Genomic DNA, 14,761 nt, shown 5'->3' with positions numbered 1-14,761 from the left:
CCAGATAGAAGCAGCAGGATCACTCTCGAGACCAGTTGACATCAGCAACAGTCTAAGCGGATGCCCTATCATGCGTCCTCTTTAACCTGGCCCTTGAGAAAGTAATCCATGATGCTGAGGTAAATGCGAGGGGTACGATCTTCTATAAGTCCACCCAACTACTGGTCTATGCTGACGATATCGATATCATGGGAAAAATGACCCGAGATGTACAAACTGCCTTCACCTAGATCGAGCATAGGGGCAAAGCTCTTACTGAACAAGACAATGATCTTGCCAGTCCTCATGTCTTCCTCAGAGACTTGGGTTCTTGGCAAGAAAACTTGCGAACCGCGTTCGAGAGAAGAATCCTCCGAAAAATTTTTGACTCCCTACATGTGAATGGACGATTCCGTAGCCTACATAATGACGAAATCTATGAGCGATTCCATGACCGTCAGGGTGTGGATAAAATCCGGCTCAGTAGGTTGCGGTGGGCGGATCACTTAATCCGTATGGATGAGAATGATCCAGCCCGGAAAGTCTATAAGGGTGATATCTATGGTAGAAAAAGAAGAGGAGGCAGACCTCGTCGCCCAGCGCTGGGCTGGGTTTTGAAAATTGCGGTGAGGAGTAGTTGCCGGTGTGGAAGACTACTCTACCGTCGAGGTCAAAAAGCAGGTTTCGCGTCTGGAGAGATAACAGCATTGGAGGGAACAGATGAGTTGGTAGAACGTTCTCTTCGACGATCCCGATCTACATGGCCTGGCAGCTAAGGGAATTAGGATGGGTTTGGCATTTAGTGAGGAAGTTGAGGGCATGACTGGCTTGGACGGCGTTGATGCCGGGCGTTTTGAAAGGTATTGTAAAGGATCTGGTTGGAAATGCATTTGGAGCGGTCTTGGTTTTTGAAGGTGTTGAAGCGGAGGCATAGCGCTCTGCACTCTTTGAGTCGCAGTCCGATTTGTAAAGGGGAGTTGTCGGAACAGAAAAAGAACCCGAAAATTAAGAGGGGACGGATAAGCTGTTTGTAACAATACAGCTTGACTTTCGAAGGTGTTGGGATGTAGTATTTCAGGGATCTGACCACCAGTTGCACGGGTTAGTGCCTTCTTGATATGTGGCAGATGCGATAGGCGGGAATTAATAAGTAGATGACTTCATTTACAGTTGGGATTGTAGCGTTGTGAATTTTGACGGATAGGGTTGATATGGTATTCCTTATTTTCGTCGTCATCTTTGCGTTACCGCCGAATACAATAGTTTCCCACTTCTGTGGATTTAGGGAGAATTTCCAACGGGTGAAGTACCGTTAAAACTCGTCCAAATATAAATTTAGGCGTTCTTCACCGGCCGGAATATTTCTGGTGGAGGTGTAAAGGATGAGGTCATCTGCGTATTGAAAGAATGGGATTGGGTTTTGGGTGTGGGGCTGGTTTGGGCAGGTCTGCGGTGAACAGGGAAAGAGAGTAATCCTTCAGCGACGCCAGCCGGACTTGGGTAGGAAGAAGAGAGGTGCTATTGGAGCTCGACTTGAGATTTCCGCCTTTCAAGAAAGCTAAGAATTAGCTTACAGAGGAAAGTCTATAAGGGTGATATCTATGGTAGAAAAAGAAGAGGAGGCAGACCTCGTCGCCCAGCGCTGGGCTGGGTTTTGAAAATTGCGGTGAGGAGTAGTTGCCGGTGTGGAAGACTACTCTACCGTCGAGGTCAAAAAGCAGGTTTCGCGTCTGGAGAGATAACAGCATTGGAGGGAACAGATGAGTTGGTAGAACGTTCTCTTCGACGATCCCGATCTACATGGCCTGGCAGCTAAGGGAATTAGGATGGGTTTGGCATTTAGTGAGGAAGTTGAGGGCATGACTGGCTTGGACGGCGTTGATGCCGGGCGTTTTGAAAGGTATTGTAAAGGATCTGGTTGGAAATGCATTTGGAGCGGTCTTGGTTTTTGAAGGTGTTGAAGCGGAGGCATAGCACTCTGCACTCTTTGAGTCGCAGTCCGATTTGTAAAGGGGAGTTGTCGGAACAGAAAAAGAACCCGAAAATTAAGAGGGGACGGATAAGCTGTTTGTAACAATACAGCTTGACTTTCGAAGGTGTTGGGATGTAGTATTTCAGGGATCTGACCACCAGTTGCACGGGTTAGTGCCTTCTTGATATGTGGCAGATGCGATAGGCGGGAATTAATAAGTAGATGACTTCATTTACAGTTGGGATTGTAGCGTTGTGAATTTTGACGGATAGGGTTGATATGGTATTCCTTATTTTCGTCGTCATCTTTGCGTTACCGCCGAATACAATAGTTTCCCACTTCTGTGGATTTAGGGAGAATTTCCAACGGGTGAAGTACCGTTAAAACTCGTCCAAATATAAATTTAGGCGTTCTTCACCGGCCGGAATATTTCTGGTGGAGGTGTAAAGGATGAGGTCATCTGCGTATTGAAAGAATGGGATTGGGTTTTGGGTGTGGGGCTGGTTTGGGCAGGTCTGCGGTGAACAGGGAAAGAGAGTAATCCTTCAGCGACGCCAGCCGGACTTGGGTAGGAAGAAGAGAGGTGCTATTGGAGCTCGACTTGAGATTTCCGCCTTTCAAGAAAGCTAAGAATTAGCTTACAGAGGTGCGAATGGAAGTGGAAGAATTCTGAAAACTTATAAACTAGTCCGCATTGCCGTACGTTGTCTAAAACCTTCTTTATGTCTAGGAGACAGACTATGGTCGGCGCCTTCCGGTTGAGGCCCAGGAGAAAGTCTGATTTGAGCAGGAGTGCATGTTCAATCGAGTGTTTGGGTCGGGGAGTAAGTCAGGGAGTGAGTGATTGGAGTCACTGCTCGTCGATGATTGCTTTTATATTCCGCTCGAAAATATTGGCGGAGGAGCGATCGGAATTGTTTTGGAATGTTTTGGAGTAAGATTGCATTTTGTTGGACAGATTTGCTTAAACGCAGGCAGGTTTTCCTGAGTTCCTTGTGTGTACCAGGGTTCAGTTCGGGGTTGGAGAGGCGGTTATGGAGATATTGGGTGTAGAGGCTGAGGACTCTTTCAAGGATGGACCTGTCCAATTCAAGGATTTCAGAAAGTAGATGACAGAATTTCAGTGAGTATCCATTTCTAAATAGTCTCCGTCTGAGGGCACCGGGCAGCTTTTAGGAATATCGAATTGGTGGACCTCGGCGCACAACCGGGATGCCTGGAGTTCTTTATTAAGGCAGGCCTAGACCGGATACCGGTTGTTGATGATGATGATTGGAGAGATTGGATTACTTTCATCAAACCTACGATATATTCCAGGGGACGTGTCCTGAATTTGCCATGTTGAAAATATGAAAACTAATTTGTTACAAAATCTTTATTCAGTATTAGTCATGCGGTTGCTGATTACAAACAAAAACTATTCTTTCTGAATAGTATGTTTTATAACAAATGTTTTATTGTTCCTTGTCAATATCCAATAAATACAAAAATTAAAACAAAAAATTAATAATACTTTTTCTTGTTTTTTTTTTTCCATTTTACCATTAGTTCGATTAGTATGATATGTTTTCATGTGTATAAAATCCTGTTTCGAATTAATGAAAGGAATTATGAAGCGAAGATGTGGACACTAGATCGCATTGTGCCCTTTGTTAAAATAAATGTATGTAAATAATTCAACTTTTAACTTAAATATTCTGTCAGTGAAAGATAACAAGCTGGAAGTACAATTCTGTTGATTTTAACAGGCCAAACAACAAACTCAAAGTGGAAAACTTATTCTAGTCAACTAGACTTCAATTCATGGAACTGTCCCAGGTATGGCGAATGTTTGATTCCGAAGCTGTACGACGGGATGTGCCCCAAGTTGATCTGAAATACAGGAAATTATATTAGATTGAAATAAAAGTCTCCTTGGATATGATTCTTACTGCATATTTGTATGTCTTCTTACTTCTTAAGCCTTCTTATTTTGAGATATGAATTCAAGGTCATTTATCTTTTCTTTTTCTAAAATTAACTTCCCAAGCAATTTAATTTCATTCAATTTTCCTTACGCATTGTCCCAGAAATGTATTTTTCTGCTCCCACTAAATTAAATTAATTTCGCAAAAAACTTTTCCAATTGTGAACAAAATAGATTGAAGTAGCACAATTAAAAGTTTCATGATATATATTCTTTAAATAAAGGTTTCGAGCCTATAAATATTCCCTAACAAACTCAAAATAATTTTAAAACAGAGAATATCCAATCTTTTTTTCAACACAGCAAATTTAAAAGATGTCAAACGTTACACGACTTTATCTTGTATAGGCGCTTCTGCCTAAATACAACGACTTTCGGGCAACAAATATGGCGTTCTCTTCCCCAAAAAATGGCTATGGAGAATTCCGAACGACGGAGCTGGTATAGTCTTGTGAACATAACAAAGCTTTTGGATGAAACATGTAAAGGGTTGAAATATGCGCTCATTAATTGTTCATACTAAAAGTACATTTCTTTGCAGATGTTCTCTGTAAACTTTTGGAACTAAATTCTTCCAATAATTGTTAAAACAAAAGGACGTCCTTCACTTTATACGCAGATTTTCATTAAAGATATCCCTCATTCTTTGCAGTTTCTAGGAGAAATGAAACAAGTCGGGAAACCGGAAGCTGGACGCTTCAGACATGAAAGGTTTTGTGTATTTCTTATGTAAAGACATTTGAGTGCGAATTTGTCCCATTAGTACGTAACACGTAATATACGCATATATTATGTGAGAATATCCACTTTCGGGTGTCATTGACATTGAAAATCTTGAATTCCAAAGAAGTGACAAATTTGACCCTATTATAACTTTGTTAATAATATTGCGATTTCCTCCAAACTTGGTAGAATCAAGCTCTGTATTATAGCCTGCATTACTGCGAATTCGTAGTGCTAGAACGAACAAAAGGGGGGTTCTGCAGCCAATTACTGAAAATTATAGTAATAGTATATTAACTTTATTTTAAGGGATATCGGTATGATAGGTATTGCGGAGCCTAGCCACCATACAGTGGAAGCCTCTTAATTTTTTTCAGATTTTTCGGTTGGGTAGTTTCTGGAAATGGCCCCGTTCAATTAATGATCACTTTTGACCCCCCGAACCCCCCGCCTTTCCAACAAATGTCAAAACTGAGATGAGCTTTGGAAAGTACTAACCGAAACCTTTCATTTGATACCCCACATGACTATAATTTTTTTCCTTCTTACCCCTTTCCTTGTCGAAGTCGAATATTTCATTGGCAAACTTGATGCCAATGTCGACCTGGCTACGATGGTCTTCCAAACCTCTTTTTGCTCAAAACTGGTAAGTCCATCTCCCTTCCCCTATCTCTTATTTTCAACAAAAGCCTCGAAGAGATTCATTTTCCTGGCTTGTGGAAAGATTCTCTCATCATCCCCATTCACAAAAGTGGCGATCGTTCGCTTGCCGAGAATTACTGTCCCATTTCCCTCCTCTCCTCCTGTTCTAAAATCCTGGAAATATATGTCAGCGACTGGTTGTCCGCCTACTTTGGCCAACACATAGTGAAAGAGCAACACGGCTTCGTTAAACGTAGGTCCACCGCCTCGAACCTGCTTGACCAACTTTGTCGCTAAATGTCTAAATTCACGGCAAGAAGTGCATACCATTTACGCTGACTTCGCGAAAGTCTTCGACACTGTAAATCATCAGATACTTCTATCCAAACTCTCGTCCCTAAACGTTCCCATACCACTTGTTTTATGGCTTGCCTCTTACCTTTCCAACCGATCCTGCCGCGTCTCTCTTGACGACTGTACTTCCCGCTCCTTCTCCCCTTCTTCTGGCATCCCGCGGGGATCTATTCTGGGTCCTTTGTTATTTTTATTTTTTATTAACGACCTTCCTCCCCTCCTTACTTGTCCCTGTTTGCTCTATGCAGGCGACCTTAAGCTGTTTTCCGCTATATTGTCGTCTATGGACTGAGTTTCCCTTCACTCTAACCTTGACACTCTGGTTCGTTGGTGCTCGACTAATGGTTTGTTTAGCGCTAAACATCAGAAAGTGTCACTCTATGTGCTACTCCCTAAAATCCTCACCCACTTCTTTCTCCGACTCTCTTAACGGACATTCCTTATCCTGCTTAAATTCCACTCAAGACCTCGGAGTCACTTTCGACAATAAGCTCCGCTTTGACACCCATTGCCTCGATGTCATCAATCGAGCAGCAAAATTATCAAGACTTCGCTCCTCCTCTGATTTTGACTCCATTCAACCCTCCTTAGCTCTCTTCAATTCCCTCGTGAGGAATACCCTAGAGTATTGCTCCGTGATCTGGTCACCCTCCCGTAACTGTGATCGCCTTGCCCTTGAAAATGTGCAACATCAATTCACCCGTTTCCTCTTCTTTAAGAAAAGCTTTCCTCGTGTGGACTACCCCTCCCGCCTTCGCTTTTTGAACCTTCCTACAGCAGCGTAGATCCTATCTGGATCTATGCGCGTCTTCGGCTATAGATGCGTATCCATGATGGATTTCTCCACCTAAATGCAGTAAACCGATTTCAATAAGGTTTTCTTTTTACAAAACCTTAAAAATCATATAGCCTTCATAATATCAAGTTACTCGGAAAATTGGCTCAAGGAATTCATCAAAAGGTCCAAGTCTTCGTTAGTAATTGCTTTCGGGGTACCCTCGTCTGAATCAGTTGTCATGAACGTAGATGTTGAAAGCGACTACAATGATCATCCAGTTTGACTATGGTCAACCACGAGCAAAGTGCGATAGCAAAAACCTGGAAAGTGGTTCAAATTAATCGTACAGGAACGGGAGTCTTCACAGATCAATCAACATTTGAAGAAATCTCAAAAAAATCCCAGCCAAAGCACTAAAAAAAACGAAAAAAAACAATGGTTCGAAAGTACGCATAGGAACGGAAGACGTAGAACATGTATCATGTAACACAATCGAGGAGGGAACACCCACGATGGATCACATAATCAGATGCTTCTTTTTTCATAAGAAGGTAGCTAAGGCTCTACTGCCTTTCGTCTTCCCTTGGCATCTCGGCTATAATTTTGGTAAAGGTTGTATTTTCAACCCCATCCGTGGAGAGAGTGAAAAGTTGATGGAGGAGGAAAGATGTGGTGCCCCCTCTTCAAACCCGGTCAAAACTCGTGGCGTCATCCCCCTTAGAATGTTAAAGCCCTCAAAGTGCGGTTCCTTTTATATGAACATACCCAAGTTGAATTGTGATAGAATGGGGAGGATATGTAAAAGGGAGAGAAAAGTCCTCTTTTTGTGACCCTATTAAAGGACTGCGGTGGTCACCATTCCTTTAAACGATAGGGTTTAGTTTGGGGCCCTATTCCCACAGTGGTAAACGAGGTCCTCTCTCTCTCAAATCCACCCCGATCCATTTTGATTTCATCATAACAAAGTTGGGTGTGCAACCATACCCGCGGAGAGTAAGAGGGTAAAGAGGAAATATAGAAGAAAACAAATCGGGAAACCAGAAGCTAGACACTTCAGGTGTGAAAGGTTTTGTGTATTTCTTTTATAAAGAGATTTGAGTGTGCATTTGTCCCATTCGTACGTAGAACGTAATATGTGCATATATTATGTGAGAATATCCACTTTCAAATGATATTGACATTCAAAATCTTGGATTTGCACTGATGCACAGGTTTGACGTATTATAACTTTGTTAGTAATATTGCGATTTTCACCAAATTCAGTAAGATCATGCTCTGTACTGTAGACTGCAAAATCTGGTGATTCTAGGATGAACTTAAGGGGGTTTTGCTGCCAATTACTAAAAATTTTAGTAATGTACTATTATTAACTTTATTTGAACAGATATCGGTATGGACGGTATTTTGGGGCCTAGGCACCATACAGTGACAGCCTCTTGACTTTTTCAGATTTTTCCGTGAAGTAGTTTCTGAGAATGGGTCCGTTAAAGAAATGATCAGTTTCAACCCCCCGCACTCCCCAACTTTTCTAACAAATGTCAAAACTAAGACCAGCTAACTAGTACTAACCGAAACCTTTAATTTGATACCCCACATGACTATGTTTGATGAAAAAAGAATGTACACCCTCGTTTTGCATGCATGGGGACCCTCCCTTAAATTCGACGTAAAACGATGTAACTTACTACATGCGTGCGCGTTTATAATTCCCAACTTTCTACCAAAATAATAACCATCTCCGAGAAAAATGCGTGTAACAGACAGACAGACAGACAGTAAACCGATTTTAATAAGGTTTTGTGTTTACACAAAAACCTTAATAAAAACTAAGACCCATTTACAGAAAGCACCTATTTAACTACCCTCCAAAGGTGTTGAACCCACAAAATTACCTTCTCTGGACAATGTGCACCTGGACCTGGCTTTTGAGTATCATCTGTTGGTAATTTGGTCCGAGCGCCCATAGAGTACATGGGGGGCTTCTTCAAAACCGCTTCGTAGTAGCCGTCATATGCCCCAGGTCCAGGTACACTCGCTGTTGGTGAAGTCTGTTGTCGTTGTCTTCCTGTAATGGTGAAGGCCGGGGCTGATCGTATTGGTCCTTCCTTGCTTGTACCCAAAACTGTTGGTATCTTATATACGTTTGGAGCTGATCGAAAAACAAAGGATCAGTAAGTGAACTTAACAAAAAATTAGGGAAGTGTGCCAAGAAAATTAGATAAAAGTGACAAAAATATCACACAACATTTTATGGTTGGAACAGACGATTGATGAGAACTGACTGAAATGGGTTATGATGATGATATCTTCAATCTATTAGTAGCAAGAAAAAGAAACTGATTCGTTCAAACCACACTTACCTGACAACTGTTGATTTTATTCCAAATGTATAAGTAGGAACATGATCAAGGCAAACTTTTTCAGCCATGTAAGCGCAAGGAGCTAAACCGCAAAATAATCAAAAATTTCATGAATACACAATGGCCTATTACTGGTGACAATACTGGCTTACCTGGTGTATCGCTATACTTTTCATTTTTAACTTTAACGCCAAAAGAATAGGCAGGTCCATGATCTAAGACTACTTTTTCTACATTATACGAACCCGGAGCTAAATACAGCAAAACAAAAATAATCAAATTGTAAAAATATAGATAATAACGTGTAATTGTTTGATAAAATATTAATCGCCCACACTTGCATCTACTATTACTACTAAGCTGTTACCTGGAATACCATTCTGGTTAGATTCTCTGTTCGTTTTTGCGCCAAACGTATATGCAGGTGAATGGTCTAACTTCACCTGTTCTGGTTTATAGGCCGTTGGCGCTAGAAAGTATAAAAAGTTCGTGATAATCCAATAATATCTGTAAAATTAGTCACATAGATACAGAAGAATGAATAGAACCCTGAGCATACCAGGTCTATTCTCCATTTAACTTAGCCGGTAACTTCCATGCCAGATGACATGCGATAATAAACGTGCTGGGCTAGAAGGACCAAAGACCTACCGGATTTGAATGATGTCAAAGACACTTATCGAGATATTCACACAAATCGGGAGGAGCTTAAATAGAGTTTACCAATTCGTCAGCCTTTTAGAACCCATTCTCTGTGCTGTTCATCTTCTATGTACTTCACAGCATTCAAAAATTGACAGTTTTAACCGCTATTTGATAAGAAAGCAACGAGACAGAATAACGAAAAGACCTTTAATCCTAAACTCGAGCAAACAAAAAGGAATAAATATGGTTGCCGCTTATCCCTTGGTGGGGAATAGTGCATAAGCCATGCGCCATCATTCGCAGTTACTTGAAATGCGCTTCAGCTCGCCCACAACTTCTCCAGACGACCGCACTCCTACTTTACTGTTCTGGGCCAAGTGCCCAATTGTCGCCCCTCCTTACTATGTGACCTATCCACTGCCACTTCCATTTGCCGATCGCAGTGCAGTGTCAGTGTCTGAGCGGTGCTGCTCTATGTACTGCTCCTATAAAGTAACACAGAAAGGACAGTCGCACAGAGCAGTCTCAACTTGATCTTAGTACTGAGATAACTGGATTTTCAGAGTTTAGACAGGGCAGCAAAAGCGGATCTAGCGCTGTTAATGTATCGCGCAACATCCAGTTTGGTACCACCGTTGGCTGAAACGATGCTCTGCCCATTAATGCGATATGGAGAGAGCGTTGGACTGAGAACCTTGGTTTTGTTGATGTTTATTTTCAGTTCAACTCTACCTCCCTCTCCTTTCAAATCCAAAGCCAGTTGTCCAAGGTCCATGATTGATATCATCAGCGTAGTCAAGGTGTTTGAGGAAAAATATTATCGTCCATTGAATTTCTTCACGTCTTTGAAACAAGGCACCATGAAGTATGTCACCGATAACAAGAAAAAATTACATCGGTGACAGGATACAACCCTGGTGGACTCCGCTGTGGACCTCAAAATCCTCCGAGATTTTACCTCGGTGCAGCACGCTATCGAAAGCTTTCTCACAATTGATGAAGCGTAGGTGCAGCGAAAATCTAAACTCGGCGCACTGTTCTAAAATGATCCGTAGTGTCTTGATATGGTCAATGCAAGAGGATCTGAAGCGGAAACCAGGGTACTCTATGTCGAACAAACTTTCGCAATGTTCCATCCTGCGTTCCAGGATGATTTTAACTATTATCATTGCGACGGCGGGGAGCACCAATTGTTACAATAAAAACTGTTGCCCTTCTTTGGAATCATAACGATCACCTCCTTCTTCCATTATCTGGGAAAGGTCTCGGAGTCCCAAGATTTCCATACGAGCGGAAGCAGCCGATCAGCAGTACCGTCAATTCCAGCGGCTTTACTCCATTTGAATGCATTGATGGCCGAAATGATTTCTCTTCTGTTAGGAGGAACAGTCCATATGTTATGGTGACTAGCCATTTCATCCAGAGGACAACCTCAGATGTGGTGCGGTTAAGAACTATGGTGAAGTGTTCTTTCCACCTCTTCAGATGTGCGTCATCGTGGATGAGATACCGATCATTGACGCCCTTCACAGGACCATCGAAAAATTTCCGACCACAAATAAGTTCTTTCATAATACAGTGTAGAATCTGAAATCATTGCATTCTGTGGCATATTCCGATTTCCTCACCAGCGCAATAGCAAATGTTCTCTTACCACGACGTACACTACACTGAAGTTCTTGAAGTTTTGGTCGGTATCGAATGTCGGGCGCATCACGCCCGCAATCACTCACAGTGGTCAATAGAGCTTTCAACCCCTTCCATTCATTCATCCAAATCTTATGACGCCCCTTCAGGTTCTGGACAACGAACTGTGCAGCACCCGGGAAAAGAGCATTTTTCATGGCAACCCAATGGCCATCGATACCCAATGCACATTGATATTGCCAGGCAGGTTACTCAGTATATCTGCCGTCCAGATACATAGAACATAGCTTTCCCATTGTCAAGCGACAGCTGGATCATACAAGCGGTCGATTTTGAAGTTAAGGAGTCACAGTTCTCCAATCCTACGAGAAGTGGCGGATGCAACACCCAAACGAACGTAAGCGACCATCATATGATAATCCCTTTCGAGGCCGATGTCACCGCCTCTATTGTTGCCCACATCAGGAGACAACTCCTAAATCTTCTGCTGATCACGAAATGACCTATCTGATTGCTCGTACGGTGGCAGTAACTTGAAACCCAAACGAGTTTATAGCTGCCTCTTTGCTCAAATAATATGCCACCAATGACGAGGGGGTGGAAACTGCAAATATCAACAGAAATCTACCATTATCGTTACCATTTCATGTCCGAGCTAGGTGTCATCACATTCATTCAGATCAGCCATCTCCAGAAGTGCATGTAATTTCTCGTGGAAAGCATTCTTCTCCACAATGTCTCCGTTGGTGCACAAAATTGTCCTTAATTCGGGCCGGAATTTTGAAGTTAGAAATCTGTTTCAAATCGGCTCCTAGATCAAGAGAGCGCGCCTTGCGGTAACCGCCAGAAGCAATCCAACACCGAATTTAAGTCTACTTGGCTTTCCAGCGTACAAAGGCACATTTTCTCTCTGCGACAAACGATGCAAAAACTTTTGGAATATGGACACCAGTTGCACCATCTATTCATCGACTTTAAAGCCGCCTATGATAGTATAGCCAGGGTAAAACTGCACACGGCCATGAGAGAATTCGGTATCCCGACGAAACAAATAAGACTGACTAGGCTGACCCTGAACAATGTACGAGGTCAGATAAAAGCAGCAGGATCACTCTCAAGACCATTCAACATCAACAACGGTCTACGAAAAGAGGATGCCCTATCATGCATTTTCTTTAACCTGGCCCTCGAGAGAGTGATCCGTAACGCTGAAGTAAATGCATGAGGTACGATCTTATATAAGTCCATCCAACTACTGACATATACTGACGATATCGACATCATGGGAAGAATCACCCGAGACGTACAAACTGCCTTCATCCAGATCGAGGGGGCGGCGCGAGATCTTAAGCTGCACATCAATGAAGGCAAGACAAAGTATATGGTGGCAACGCCAGCACCGAAAACCAACCAAGCAACAACATCAAACCGGACTGGTCAAACGGACAGAATAAAGATAGGAGACTGCAACTTTGAGACCGTTGATAATTTCTTCTATCTAGGGTCGAAAAACACAAACAACAGGTATTATGATGAAATCCGCGCACGGTTGTTGTCAGCCAACAGACCCTATTTCAGCTTACAAAAACTGTCTCACAATAGGATCAAAGCTCTTACTGTACAAGACCATGATCTTGCCAGTCCTCATGTATTTCTCGGAGACTTGGACTCTTAGCAAGAGAAATTGCGAACTCTTGGCCGCGTTCAAGAGAAGAATCCTCCGAGAAATTTTTGGTCCCCTGCATGAGGATGGACGATTCTGTAGGCTGCATAACGGCGGAATTTATGAGCGATACCATGACCGTCCACTTCTGGATAAAATCCGGCTCAATAGGTTATGGTTGGCGGGTCACTTAATCCGTATGGATGAGGACGATCCAGCCCAGAAAGTCTACAAGGGCAATATTTATGGTAGAAAAAGAAGACGAGGCAGACCCTGTCTGAGATGGAGCGATGGCGTAGGTGAGGCCCCCAGACAGCTTTTAGGGATATCGAATTGGTGGACCTCGGCGCAAAGCCTGGATGTCTGGATTTCCTTATTAAGGCAGGCCTAGACCGGATACCGGTTTTTGCGCCAGTTTAACAGTATCAGTCGAAATTGAAATTTTTGGAAATGGGTAGATACACTGCAAAGACCAGGTATTCCTCTTCTATTCATATTCAGTGACTCCAAAAATCATCCTTCAAACCCAATTTTAAGAGTTCCGACTATGATATTCGTCGCCCCAATTACCTAGATGTCACGGCACAGTCATAGCTGTTAGACTGTACGGCTGGAAGATACGCTTACTTATTATTGCTTTGGTTGACCCCTATTGCTGTGGAAATTCTTTAAAAGGAAAAGTTTGAGGTGACTTGTTCACCAGACTTCAAGGTATGAATTGAAGGCCGCACCAATGGAGAGTGTTATGCCACCCATTTCCCACCCGTACGGAGAGCCTTTTTCCAAACCATGAGGTCCTCATACAACAACATTCAGAATAAAAACGTGGAAAAGTTGAACTTGACTATGGTTACCATAATCCTCTATACTAGACACATCACGTAAATCATAACAACACGCGCTTCAATTCCCCTCGGCATTTTCAGAGAACCTTGCACTCATCTTCTACTGTTCTACGCCACCTAGTTCTAAGGCGACCTATTTGTGTGGTATATTGAGATAGTGGGTTCCATCGTGTGGCATACTCCGCCTTTTCATTAACACAGCATCAGCAATGTATGCCGACCAAGTTCTTCATTTGTCTTGGGCCAGATTATCCCCATGATAGGATGCGCAAATAAGTTAATGCTTTGAGCTTTCGAATATCACGTGGCTATTTTTCGTATAATACGCCCATATAGCAGCACAAAGAGAATCTTGACGAAGAATAACTTGAATTTGATGGTGATGTTCAGGTGGTTGCATTTCCAGATTTTGAACAAAACAGCGAAAGCGCATTTAACAATATGGATACGTCGAGTGGTAAAAAGTTTGATGCTACTGTTGGCAGAGAAGGTGCTACGTAGCCGTGCAAACACCGACAGCTAAAATGTTTTCCCCATTAATATAAATAGGATGAGTGGGATAACAGCCCAGTCATAGTGGGTAGGTAGGTAAGTAGTTACAAGCCCCATTCTGATGTCACAAACTCCGAAGACTATAACTGCTCTAGGAAGAGCAAAAGGAGCAGAATCTAGCCTACCGGCAGAGCCAGAATGTAAGGTTTACAAAAGTTAGCAGTTGCACCAACTCCAAACGAGAGATCCCTCTGAAGTCCCTAAAGAATTGTTTCACAACTGTCTTCAGCTGTACCTGAGGGTTTCTCCGCGGCTCCACAGCTTCGACAGTGAAAATTACAAGGTATACCGAGTCTGCGGACGTGGTCTCCTATAGACAAGTGCTCCGCGTAAACTGTTGTAATCCTGTAAGTACTTGCGGCCGTCTGGTCTAAAAGCTCTTGTGATCGCGTTTTATTTCAGAAGAGAAAACGAGACTTCAGCAGTGCGAACAGAATTCACCATTTACAGCCGCCAAGGAGGCGCAGACTGGACCCACCGATAGACTGTCAAGAGTGCAACTTCGCTTGGCTAGCCTACTGATCTGCTCATTCCCCTCTATGTGGCCATAACCATGAAACCTGCAAAAAAATACTTCCACCAAGACTGTTAATCATATTTCTGCACTGGTCCAACAGCCTGAAGTATATCGCCTC

The 14,761-nt window shown here is 42.7% G+C and overlaps 1 protein-coding gene across 7 annotated transcripts in view; it reads right to left on the bottom strand.

Annotated features, from left to right (window-relative positions):
• Window positions 1-8,415: 8,415 nt before the first annotated feature.
• LOC119652350 (adhesive plaque matrix protein) overlaps window positions 8,416-14,761 on the bottom strand; it is a 71,720-nt gene continuing 65,374 nt past the window's right edge. For all 7 annotated transcript variants that reach the window (XM_038056686.1, XM_038056526.1, XM_038056452.1 and 4 more), the window contains 4 exons: window positions 9,142-9,243; window positions 8,927-9,025; window positions 8,775-8,856; window positions 8,416-8,563 (listed from right to left, as the gene is read on the bottom strand). In XM_038056686.1, coding sequence (XP_037912614.1) covers window positions 8,548-8,563; window positions 8,775-8,856; window positions 8,927-9,025; window positions 9,142-9,243 — 299 coding nt within the window. In that variant the 3' untranslated portion in view covers window positions 8,416-8,547. The remainder of the gene's footprint in view (window positions 8,564-8,774; window positions 8,857-8,926; window positions 9,026-9,141; window positions 9,244-14,761) is intronic.

Source organism: Hermetia illucens, chromosome 1 (genome assembly GCF_905115235.1).
Source record: "Hermetia illucens chromosome 1, iHerIll2.2.curated.20191125, whole genome shotgun sequence".
NCBI lineage: Eukaryota > Metazoa > Arthropoda > Insecta > Diptera > Stratiomyidae > Hermetia > Hermetia illucens.
The sequence above is the reverse complement of the archived record's forward strand: the minus strand, read 5'-3'. Positions and strand labels throughout refer to the sequence as shown.